Source organism: Chlamydotis macqueenii, chromosome 7 (assembly GCF_036417535.1).
Source record: "Chlamydotis macqueenii isolate bChlMac1 chromosome 7, bChlMac1.mat, whole genome shotgun sequence".
NCBI lineage: Eukaryota > Metazoa > Chordata > Aves > Otidiformes > Otididae > Chlamydotis > Chlamydotis macqueenii.
In genome coordinates, this window is record NC_141562.1 from 4,880,832 (window position 1) to 4,893,839 (window position 13,008).

Sequence of the window (13,008 nt, forward strand, 5' to 3'; positions counted from 1 at the left end):
GTCTGCAAGGCGTGACACAGGCATGGATAGGAGAAGTGGCTGAGAACAGCAGCAGGGCAGGATGGCATCTTTCAGTGGTTCTGCCAGCTAACTCAGCAAAAGAGTTGGTAAAACTGTGACCCCAGTAATGGAGAGAGACACAAAACATTGACTTAACCTGCTGATCTTTTTTTTTCACTATCAATTTTCTCCTGAGATGAAAGGAATATTGTTCTGCAGCTGGCAGATCCCTTGCTCTACAGCTGTACATCTCGGCACTCCTAGAGGTCACTGTTGGGCTTGCAAAGAGTCGCGTTGTTTTGTGCTATTAAGCTGAAGATGTAGTTGTGTCTACTATAAGCTTTTCTTTTATAGATTGTAAATGTTTCAAGAGTGCCAAAGTTTATGCTCCTAAAACCAATTCTGGAATTACCTTGCTATGTAAGGAAAGGCAATTTTGTTAGTCTCTGAGTCCATAGTGTGGGTTAGTGTTTTTAAAATAAAATTCTGGGGGTTGCAGATGCCAGTTGAACATACACGAAGTGTACTGCTTAGAATGTTTTTGCACCACAGCAAATTTACCATTAGTTTGTTGAATGCAAATAGAAAAATGTTGAAGTGCTGAGCATTTTGCTTTCTCACAGGTAGGCTGGTGGGGTCTGTGGCCTAAGTCAGATGGATTTTGAACCTGCAGTGGCTGTCTTAAGATTATGATAACCCTAGTCTTACAATGAAGAATGACTCCCTATCCAACAGTTACCTCAGGGCCCAAGATATTACCTTAGCAACTAAATATTTATATATTAAAAATGCTTGCACATATAAACATAATGTAGAATTTCTAACCTGTTTATTTGTTTTGAAGTATATGTGAGAACATATGAATGCCTCTTGGTTTACATAAGTATCTATATAAACATGCCAGTATGACTCTTGCTTTGTGCATTCGGGGATAAATTTAAGAGACTGTTCAAGATAATCCTGTTTTCTTTTGGTTTGGTTTTTCTGGAAACTGCTTTCCCACTTCAGCAACACTGTCTTAAATTACTTTTTACTTTTTTTTTATTATTAAGCTTTCTGAATTTCCTCACTTTCTATTGTATGTGTCCTCAATGAATGAAGAAGGAAACTACTATTTGGATAGACATCTGCATCCGCTTGGACTTTCGCAAAGTTTTTAGGCTGCAGATTCATTTACGTTAAGGTGTGGGCTGTGGGCAGGTTTTGTGCAAGTTTACCCCTAAGGTAACAACAATAATGTTGCAGAATAGTTCTCCAGTAGTCAAACTGTGACCCTAATGGAGAGAAGAGTGTGTATCAGTACTTTTAGCAGTTACTTTAAACTCTGATGGGGAAAAAGGCCCAAATGCAGTTTTGCAGACAGAATCCTGCTCATTTCCACCAGCCTTCATACTACCAAAGTAGTGGAAAGGACTTCCATCTAGCTGAGTGTGACTGTCCCAATGGATCAGTATTCAGTTTCCAGTTTTCATAAGAGTGGTGAAATGTATTTTTTTTTAAATGCTTGTTTCTGTATTTTTTTTGTGTGGGAACATTTTGATTAAGTTTTGTAATAACCTCCCTTTTGCTTTCTGAACTGAAGACTAAGGTTGAAATAACCTTGCAGTTTACTGTGATACGGAAGGGTCAATGCTGACGTAGCGTTTTGCTGGTTTCTGTTGGCTTGGCTGGATGAATTTCATGCTGTTCTTGTATGTATCTGTTCTTTTATTTCAGCTCCACTTTGTGGCAGTATGTAGCATTCCCCAAAAAATGTTTACATTTTTTGCTTCTCCATATACCCAATTAACATGAGACATCTGATTCTGAAGCATTCAGACACTTCTTTGTCAGGCACCAAAGTCAAGGCCCAAAGAATCCACTAGCATTACGTGTGACACACAGCAGAAAGAAGAGTTGGGCTTGTGCATTTTTGTTGCTTCTCTGTCATGTGAGAAAGACTTTTCCCCCATTCTTCCATAATAGGGTTTGGAAGATTCATGTGATTTGGTAGTTTATTCCCCACGGAAAACATAAAAAATACAAAGCTTTTGCTAGAGGACTTAGCCATGGCATGAATACAAAATAGAAGTGTGATCATTAGCTTAGTTTACGCTAATGTATTTTACTTTGCAGTCAGCAGGTATGCCACACCTACCTGTGCTGGTGGGTCAGGAGCTTGCTAGCTGAGCTGACTTGTTTTTTTGTCAGCCATCAGAACCAGGAATATCAGTGAGGAAAATCTTCAGCCCTTAAAACGATTGTTGCATCCTGAAAAGAAAAGGAGGGAAGAAGTGGGGAAGGGCCAGTGTTTGCAAGATGTTTGTAATGAGCTGAAACACAAATAGGCAGCGGTGTGAGGAAGCTGCCCAATAAGGGAGCTGGTAGAAATGATGTATTTTCTAGGTTAATCAGTTTCCTACTATAGGGATCGTTATTCAACAAATTCTTCAATCATTCATGGAATTATCTGGGGCAAAAGCATCTGCCTTGCTAATGCTGAGCAGCACACGTAAGCCTCCTTTCCTCCTCTTTGGGGTTCATGATTTTGCATCTTCAAGTGCAGTTTCCAACATCACAGGGAAGCAAACCAACAGCACAAATCCAATGTGTTCATCTCCTTGCAGATAACCTTCAGAAAGCTGAAACACTTCCTCTGGCATTGGGATATGGAGTTTTCTTTTCCGATTGCGCTTTTTGATTTCTTTTTTGTTGTTGTTGCTTTTTGTTTGTTTTTTTTGTTGTATATGTCTCCTTTTAATTTACTTAAGTTATTTCTTTTTGTAACATGCGGTTACAGAGTCAGGCACCGCGAGCACTGTACCTTGTGGCCTCACTTTCTTTTCCTGCTTTTTTCCTCCTCCGCAGATCCCTCATCCCGGCAGCACTGATCAGTCCCATACTTCCATGCAGCAAGGTTTGCACGTCCCTCACCCCAGCAGCCAGTCAGGGCAGCCATTACATCACAGCGGGCCTCCTACCCAGCAGTCCCGGCAGCCGCCCCCGGCCGCTTCTAGCAACCATCCACACAGTGACCTGACCTTTAATCCCTCCTCAGCCTTAGAGGGTCAGGCTGGTGGACAGGGAGCACCCGACATGCCGGAGCCCTCGCTGGATGTAAGTCTGTGTCATACTATCATCTGCCTGCCATAGCGTGTGCTTCACATCGCGGTGGGAGGGCAGGGCGGGCGTGGGGACGGGGAGCTGCTTCCACAGCACATGCCATCCTTTCATGCTTTGGTACATGGGCGCAGGTGCTGCAGCTGAGGTGACAGGGCCCTCCTGGCTCGCTGGGAGAACGGTTCTGGCTTGAGCAGCTGCGTGGTGTGTGAGCCATAGCCTCTTCCTAGCAGCAAGGCAGGCATTTCTTCAGTTCAGGCACCAGGCTGGGAGCTGTCTCCTCCCTTCCCCCTCATCGCTGGACAGGGGCTCCCGTGCGCTCATCTAGACCCTGGAGTGATCGCAGTGCCTGAATAAGAGGAAGGACGCAGCCGTGTGTGGTTCTGACTGCGGCAGAGCTGTGCCAAGCGAGCGGCACGCTGAGCCCTGCAGCATGCCCTGGCCGGCGGGAGGGGGATCTGTGCTGGCCCACCCTGCGGCACTGTCCCTGCTCCCTGCGGCCAAAACCAGGCTGTGCCCATCCATACCTGCCTGTGGGGGCAGCTCAGCAGCACAAGTTCTTACTCTCAGTATGCCACACAGGAAGGTAAACGACAAGGATGTCTTCTGCCTCCTCAGCCACTGTCGGGGGCAGCTCACAACTAAACAAAGATAAACCTGATTTTAAGGCCCAACATAATCTTCTGTCTCTTACCATCCATCCAGTGGAGTCGGAAGTGAATTATCTGAGGTATCTGTCTGGTTAACCACTTACCTCCCAAAATATCAATTCCTTAGCACTAGGATTGGATTTTTGTTTGAGTCATATGTTCCTGTACGTGTATCTTCTGTCTGTTCCAAAGTCTGCTGCTGCATAGTGTAATTTTCTGAGAGAAATGTTCACCTCTGTGCCTCAGATTTGTACATGTATTTACTGTTGCTGTACACTTCTGTCTTCCCTGTCACACACAAGCACTGTGCCGGCAGGGAGCCTCGCAGAGGGGAGGGAAGGGGTTGTGGGGGATGGATGCTCCAGTTACAGGAGTAGTGCTCAGTGGAATAACTTCTGTCTGAACTAGACTGCTGCTGTTTCACACAACATGGTCACGTGCACATCCTTTGGGAACTATAGTTCATGTGGCAATTAGAGGTCTGAACCCTTAAGGACCCCGTACGAGCAAGATTAGTAGGTGAAATTAAAATGTCATTTTTTTCTTCAAATATTTAAGCAACATAACATATGCTGTTACGGGTCAGGCACTCGTTCCTCAGTGAAAAGCAAAGTAGAAAAACCTGTATTTTATCATAGTTCTGTGGTTATCACTGATGGAGGCCTGCTGGATTCTTAATGGGAGGCTGAAATTATCTCGGCTAAATGAGAAGGCAAGTGCTGTACAGTGTGCAGAATACAGTTCTTTGAAATATCAGTGAGCTCAATCATGAGCAGATGGATTATTGTAATGGGTTTAACCTTCAGTGGCTGTGTTGTGGAACCAGGCTGAATAAAGTCCCATGCAGCAAACCAAACGGGGGACTGCATCATGGACAACTTGGTCTGCTCCCTGCTGACAGAATCACATTAGCTCTTTAGGACTTCATTGCGATGCAGTCTGAGATTTGACCTGGGTTAAAGGATGTGCCTTGTGTAGATACAGATACAGGTGAGTGGCGCTTGTGCCTCAGATAGCAAAGGCACAAGACTCGCACGACGGGTGAGACCTCTCAGGTATTCACATCAGGATCATGCACCTCTCCGCATTCTGTTCCTAAGTCTAGCACGTTCCCGTAGCTTCTGCCCCCATCCCTCCTCCCCCCTCACAGCCCCCAGTGCTCCTCTGTCTCCTACCTCTGCTCCAGCATAGCACCCTCAACTCTCAGCAAGTCCTTTCTGAGGTCTCTGGTTTTCACACCAGCTGGGCAGGAGGCAGGCTTTGCTGCCTGGCCCCTCTGACCAAGCCGAGATCACCCTCAAAACTTCTTAGAAGACTTCATCTTCAGAGATACTGAGCATATTGTTTGAAACTTGAACCTTTCTAAAAAAAAAATTTAACAATCTCCTGGATACAGGAATGAGTCTCAGAGATGTTATGTTACATTTTTAACAATTAAGTTGTAAAATCGTAGGACAATTCAACCTTTTTCACTTTCTACACATTCCGTGGGGCCACAGTTTTCTTTTGGGCTTCTGTACTAGGTATTCATAAAAAATTATGATAGCAGGTGAAATACATCTAAAAGCCTTACATCTGTAGTCTAGTACTGTGACAATAGTATTTTTACCATGAATAAAAGGAGGCAGTATTTTAAGAGAAGCATTCCTTCTGGGAGATTCTGTTTATATCAACTTGACATTGCATTGCATTTTTTTCAAAGTGCTTAGGAAGAAATAAACTTCTTTCTGCACTTCACGTTTAGCTTATTGAAAAATATGTTCATCCATATAACATTAGAAGATGAAGCTGCATTTGCACAGGAGTAATAGAAGCCTATAAATGTAATATTTACACGCTCAATCTGATGCAGTCAAGCTTTTAGTTTTATAGTATTTGAAAACATAGAACAACTTAAAATGCATTTCTTATACCTACTATTAAGTTTGTTAAAGCAGTCTGTATTTTCTGTCTCTGCTTTAACACAAAACTGAATATAAAGGGAGTTTATTGCAAACTCTTCCCATGCCATTTTTTATATATGACACTTCTGCTTTTGACTAGGATATGGCACGATGCAGAATAAAGCAGAAAACATTCACTGGTACACAACGCAGGAGTTACGATTTGATTGTTACCTGTCAGATCAAAAAGAATCCGAGCGATGGCTGGAAAACTGAGATTTTCTATTTGAAACATGGGATTAATAAAAACATAAATAAAACTCCCATAACTATTCCTTTTGATACTGGAAAACATTGTGGAGATTAGTGTGTCTTCTGTGGGATGGGGTGTTACGTCCCTGACTCTCTAACATGTCAGGAATTGCCTGTAATGCTGTAATTGAGTGAGTACTGCCAGCCACTGTAAACTCACTGCCACAGAAAGGAAAAGGACTCGCCCACCTCTCCTGCACTCCTCTCCCCATACTCCTTTTCAGTTGTTTTTTTCTCTTTTTTTTTTTTTTTTTTTTTTTTCCCCCTTCCCCTTTCTGGGCTAGTTTCAACCCTAGGTGAGCTCCCTGCTCCAGCTCGCTGCCCCAGAGCTTTACAGCAGCGCAGAGAGGCGTTAGGGGTGGCTGAGGGGTGAGGAGAGGACAGGGCTGCCTCTTTCTGTGGGGATGCAGGCTTTGGGTGATCACCACACTGCCACGCGTGAGTCAGATTGACTGGCTGTTGCTGATCTACCTTTGATACCTCAAATATGCATTACTCAAACTGCATATTTCAAGTTTTTGTTCAATGTTTTATATGAAAGTAACGTATATAACAAGCATTTATCGAGAAGTTTTTGTCAGCATCACTAGCCAGGAAATACACTTTGTTTATTGATGAACTTAGCGATGAGGAGGTTGAGAAACCCTAATTGAGGTGGTAATGTAACTCACAGGTGAAAACTGAGTAATACAGACTATGACAAACAAGTGGTACTGCATCATCATAGGGTGTTAGGTTTGTGTCGCTGCCTTCCACTTTATTTGGTTATATACATATGAAAACCAGTTTCCAGGAATGTGTGGTGTTTAATCCCTTTTTTTTCCTCAATTGTTTCTGTTATCTGTAATTTTCCTTTTATCTTTATATTTTATAGCTGCTTCCAGAACTCACAAATCCAGATGAGCTGCTTTCATACCTGGATCCTCCTGATTTGCCAAGCAATAGCAATGATGACCTTCTGTCTCTCTTTGAGAACAACTGAAACCATATGTATTCTCCCATCCCTTTCACTTGTTCACACGTGTGTGGCTGCACAGCAAGGAATCTTAACACTCCTTTTCCACAAGAGAAGAAAAAAAAACTCACTTGATCCAATGGTGCACTCCCTGCTTTCTTCATCTCAGAACTGCTTTTGTCAGCTTCAAAGACTGCGAAAGTGACGGGAGAAAAAATACAAAAAATAAATAAATGCAGTAATCTCCGAGTCTGCCGTGCTACACGTGACAAAGAAGCATAGACAGTTGTGCAGCTTTTGGAAACCCCATTTGTTGTTCATCCTCTAGAGAGAGAGTTCTGTGATAAACATAGTGTGAAGTATCTTGGCGAAACTGAGTCTTGGCAAGGGAAGAAAAGGCAACAAAATGGAACTGTCTTTAACTGACCCGTTTCAGAGTGTCCTTCCAACGCATGTTCTTCCATATTTTTGAAACTGTATCTCCCTCCACCCCACCTCCCCTCTGCCCCCCTCCAGCCACAGGTTTACGTTGGAGTGATTGTTCTGGCCACACACAAAAAGACAAACTAAAACACGTACAAAGCTCAAAAAAGCACAAATCCTGCAGTCAAGTGGCAAAGATAGGGAAGATAGACGGGCCCCTCAGAGGGAGCCAGCAGTTTAGCTAATGCAACTTCAGTAATGGAGTCCTAAGAATCTCAAGGCTGCAGCCATGGGTGTTGGTATTTCTGCAAGTGCAGGAATCTTAACCGTCTCTGCAGAGGATTCCTCTGGCCAAACACACAGATTGGAAACACCCAGGAAAAAAATTTAGAAATATTTTAATATTTAGGGATTTTTTTTTTTGTGGGTGTGGTTTCAGATCAGTACCGTTTGTGGCTGTGTTAACATCCAGCTGTTGAGATTGCTGTGAGAGATCTTTGCCATGTATGCCATACGGAATGGAAAAGAGAGGGAGGGGAGATGCAAACCAAACTGTTCCTGATTATTACCTACAGCCTTCGGTGCCCTGAGCGTCTGTGTCACTGTCTGCACTGCACGATACATAGTAAGACAAGCTGGGTTGAAGGCAGCCAGGAAATCATTACAGAATGGAGGGAGAGTAACATCACTGTCTGCATAATTATTTTTAATAATCGGCTTGAGAAGGGGCATTGACATTGAACAGACATCTTACAGCTTCATTTTTGTTTTGCTTTGCGTTCTGGTTTTGTGACTGTTACAGATAATTCAGCCTTTTTCTTTTCTCCTTCAATTTCTTTTTTTAAAGTTTGGCTACCAGGGTGAGCTCTTTCTCCTGAAGGACTGGGCATAGGGAGAATAAGTAACTGTCGGTAGATTGCTACTGCCCTCAAGAGACCGTGCTGCCACCATCACTGTCTTGCCCCTGTGATCTGTGCTTCTCGTGTGGTTGCTGCTCCTGCATGAGCTTCCTATTGCTTCTGTGCCCATTTCTGTGCTCTTCGTCTCTCTCTCTTTCTCTCTCTTATAAATGATGTACAGTAGCTGTGTAAGAAGTGCATGTGTGCCAACTTTGCCCTTGTGGTGCAACATTTCAGCTTTTGCCCACTGTACAGTTATTGGTTTTGTTTCTTTTTGTTACTAAAGCAAATTTGACCCTACTTCTGTTCCTCACCCCAAATCCAATCAAACACTCTTTGTTTGCTCGCCACAATACATTTTAAACTGAAGTGCCAGGCAAAATTTCCTTTGTTCCTGTTGGTTTGACTGGATCGCTTCCTAGCCCTCCGTCTTTAGTTTGCAAGGCTGTAAATGGCATGCTCTGTGCTTACGATTCTGGATTTGCTTTCCTCACCAAAGTCATATTTGTAAATTCTTTGCAGTTTTTGTTCTTGCTCTTTTTGTTAACGTTTCCCACTACTGCTGTACATGCGTCATGGGATATATATGCTAGTCAGCAGCACCTTGCTGTAGATATTAAAGGAAATGACGGTTTAGTTCTTTCATTTTCCAGTAGGAGTGTTGAATCTGTCAAACATATTATGTAGAGATGGTCCCACACTTATATTTTTCCTGTTTCAAGTTTTTTTAAGAAAGGCGCTGTTCATTATGCAAAATCAATTATTTTAAGAATTGCTATTGTAAATATCTTTGTGAATATTTTAGTATTGTCTTTGATAATATTCAACATTTTCATGATCTGGTTATACTTTTGCTGGTGTTTTTAAATACCTTGTCTGATGAAAAATATGGGTCCTTTTTTAAAAAAGAAAATTGAGGGTTCTTTAACAGAATAAGGGAGTTGTTTTGTTTTTTTTTTTCCTCTTATTTCCCCCCGTTTTCTTTTGATAAATTAGCCCAAATTTCATATCAATTTATGTGATGAATGAACTGATACATCAGGCAGTACCTGGACAATTGGGGCCCAGCTCTGTTGTGGAAACATAATATTAAATGATTGCCTAGGGCAAAAAAAAACCCCAACTAGCCAGCCGATGTTCATTGCCTGCAGGTGATTGTGGGCTGGCAATGGCAGAGGTTTTGTTCGTTTGCCCGAGTGAGCAGAACACCTAGGACCAGCTGTCTGAACAGGTAAAGATGCACTAAGGCAAGCAGCAAGTATGTAAGGTACCATGCTTATGTCACCATGCTGGTGTTCTGGTCTCTGAAGCTGGGGCACAGAAACACTTAGGGATGTTGGTGGGTGGGGGAGGGAAACAGTATAGTGTATTTTATTCTGCTTAGAAGTGTCTTTTTTTCTTATGTAGGCTTGACAACCTGTAGAGGATCTCTGCAGAATATTAAAGATACCTTGGTGTAACACATGGTAATATGGTTGTGGTGTGGTGCTGCCATCACACAATTCCTGGGAAAGACCGTTCTTCAGTTACAGACGTGTTTTGTAGCCATTTTACTGTAGTAGTTCTCCCCTGTATTTTTGCTGCATTGTTTCTGTAGGTATTGAGGTCATTTGCAGGAGTGGCTAATGATAAACTGACTTTATGCCCTGAGAGTTTGGGTTTTTTGTTTGAGAGGGAAGTTTCTTAAGCCATAGGTTTGGGAATGAAGAAGATTCCTCACTAGTAGTTGGAACTGGTTGCTCAGATTTTTTGAATTGATTCTATTTAATGTTCCACCCTCCATTGACTCCTGAGCAGCTAAGTCAGTCACCTGAAATGATTTTTCTCTTGAACACAACATTAGTATTTTAAACCAGGTATGTTAAGGATTGACCTTTTGCTAACTGGTAGTATTTAAACTGTATCATGTAAAAGTACCTGTTGGAAAGCATAAAGGGAAAAAAACCCTATAGATATTAGCAATAGATTTGGAGCAGTGTTTGCATCTGCTTTGTACAGTAATAGAGAATTAAAGTGGACGGTTGGCATTTTTAAGCTTACAGAAACATTTGGTTTCTAAGCAGAACTTAAGAGAGAAAATACGATTTTTACCCATCCCCCAAATGTTGGACATTTGAGACAGTTTTAAAACCTATTTGTCAGCTAAAATCAGGTACTGTATAGTGGAGTCAGTATGAAAAATCTTCTAAATTAAGATTTAGTTTTTTTTTTTTTCTGTTCACTGCCGTATTAAAGTTTAGAGAAAAAAAAACCTAGCAAATAGGGTAATCACAGTCATTTCTTTTAAAGCTTAATTATTATATGAAATTCCAGTAGTATTTTTATTCTTCTTTTTTTTGTTTGTTTACTTTTAAATTTTTTCCCTATGGAAGTTCATCTGGGAAAGAACCCACAGAGATCTACAGTTCTGCTGCCAAGACATTATTATAGGACTGACAGATACACAGCAATGTCTGCAGCGGAGACTCAAGGGACAGCTGTACATATGTAAATGACAAATAGAGACATGTTAACAGAAATGCATTCATTTTCCTTGGAATGTGCATTGTTTTTATTTTGCAGGAAAAAAAAAAAGCTTGAAGCTCCATCTTATGTGGAAAATGAATCCTGTTTGTTAGCGTTTGTGGAGTCTCAGCATTTGTTTCACTTTCACTTCTGTAATATACTCTGATCCTTTGTTTTGTTTTGTTTTATCTACATGTAATATTTAGCTTACGTGTACTAGTCTATCACCGGTGTATTTTTAGGGTGCTACAGAAATAATGAAGAAAAATAAGGGGATTAAAAAGAAAATTGTAACCAAATTCATACTTTGTACAATTTTTGATATCACGATCAGAGGAGAATTAAAAAAAAAAAAGTACAATCTGAAGTAACATGCAAAAATGGCCATTGTCTTTGTTTGTACATTGTATGTACAGTACAATGCAATCATTTCATACTTTAAACTGGTCAGAAAAAATAATTGTGATTTTTAGTCTTGCAAAACTGTATGTAGTTAGATGATGTGACAACCTAATATTTATCTAATAAATATGTATTCAGATGAAACCTGTATATTAGGTGTTCATGTGGTTATTTTGTATTTAAAGATCAAATTATTTGACTATTGCTAGACATTTATATACTCTGTTGTAACACTGAAGTATTCTCATTTGCTCATGTTAATTTTTTTTTTCCTAAATAAATTTGCAAAATTAAGGTTTGGCTAATTGACAGCTGCTTTGTAAATTTTGAGTTTCCTTTTGAAACAACCAATTTCCCCTTTGCCCTCCCTGGTCTGTATTAATGTGAAAGTCGTTTGCGCAGGATGTACCTTTTCAGGGAGCAGGACTTGCTGCAGGAAGGGAAAGGTGTGAACCACCCTGGAAGAGACACAGAATAAAAGATTATGAACACAGATTTACTGATAGACACAGGAGCACATAGAAAAAACTCCCTGCTGAGCAAGGTATTGGCGACTTGCAGGGCATCACCTAAACAAGTAATAATTACTTGGAAATTACATCTTTGTGTGGTATGAATAACAGGAAAGGAGGCTTGTATCTGGTGTTAGCACACGTGGAGGGATTAAACACCCAACACAGCAGATTATTAGCTTTGTCTTTGGTTTAAATTCTCATGAGTTTGATACTTTTCCTTCAATTGAAGTGTTTCATTAAAGTGAAATTAGTGTCCTTGGAAGATTACTAAAATGAGAGATATATTTATTTTTTTAATGCGTCTCCATCTTAAATTTGAAGGACTTGGTTTCAAAATGCAGCCTCTGAGTTACAAGGTCTGCTTGACGTATCTGCCTGTTTAACTGTAAGGATACTGAATTGTGACATGAGGAAGACACACAGGGTTGTATCAACAACAGCCGTGGCGTGCACAGGTCTTGTCCCGGTAGAGTTCTACACCCATACTTAGCCATGGCCACAGATGCCAGTCACTTTGCATCTGAGAACTTGTTTTAATAGAGAATTACTGAGTATCCTTATATTTGTACATGGCATTTGTGGAAGTGCTTAGTCTAAAGTCACTTTTGAAATGCATTGAAATACATAGGAACAACCTAACCATTTCAGAATATATCTATACGAGTATGTAATTGAGATACAGCAATCAGTCCACAGCCCCACACAGCCCGAAGTCCTTATTGTTGATTGAAATATGCACAGGTATGTATTCAGATATGCATATAATATATATATAAATAAATCCAGACGAGAGATTTATTTTCTCAAACTTCGGAAAAACCGTTTGTTTCTGACTCTCAACTTCTGCCTTCCTTGCTGGCACTATCCATTACAATGGGCTTTTAGGATAACGTAATAAAACTGAGTTACAGTGCACTCAGTAGCAAAAGAGAAAAAATATTTATCCATTCCAGCCCATAATTAATGAGTATTTTGTTTTTGGTGTTCTATTTTCCTGGAAGCTCCAAAGAAGTGTCAGCAAGACATTGTGCAAACCTGCTTCGGCACTTTAAAAATGGAGAGAAGTATGAAGAGCTCGAGTGATGTCCGTAAGCACTGTACATTTATCAAGCTTACTTTGAAGTCTGAGGAGGCTATGACAATTCTGAAAGTGGAGTTTCTCGCAGATGTCACCTGAGGACCCCGGGATAGGTATGATGTGTGTATCCAGTTCATGCTGATGTTTCCCATCCCACGTTCTGGCAGTGTGCTCTGTGCATCGTGCACTTTGCATGTGCTTCCAGGGAGCCACCTCCGTGAGTATCTGTCTATGACTGCTCTGCTTATCGGTGTGCTTATTAATTGCTGAACAGTTTCAGAACGCTC

The 13,008-nt window shown here is 41.1% G+C and overlaps 1 protein-coding gene across 6 annotated transcripts in view; it reads left to right on the forward strand.

The window, feature by feature from the left end:
* Window positions 1-11,278, forward strand: part of ZMIZ1 (zinc finger MIZ-type containing 1) — a 359,859-nt gene extending 348,581 nt beyond the window's left edge. For all 6 annotated transcript variants that reach the window (XM_086752207.1, XM_086752205.1, XM_086752210.1 and 3 more), the window contains 2 exons: window positions 2,848-3,096; window positions 6,819-11,278. In XM_086752207.1, coding sequence (XP_086608333.1) covers window positions 2,848-3,096; window positions 6,819-6,926 — 357 coding nt within the window. In that variant the 3' untranslated portion in view covers window positions 6,927-11,278. The remainder of the gene's footprint in view (window positions 1-2,847; window positions 3,097-6,818) is intronic.
* Window positions 11,279-13,008: the final 1,730 nt, after the last annotated feature.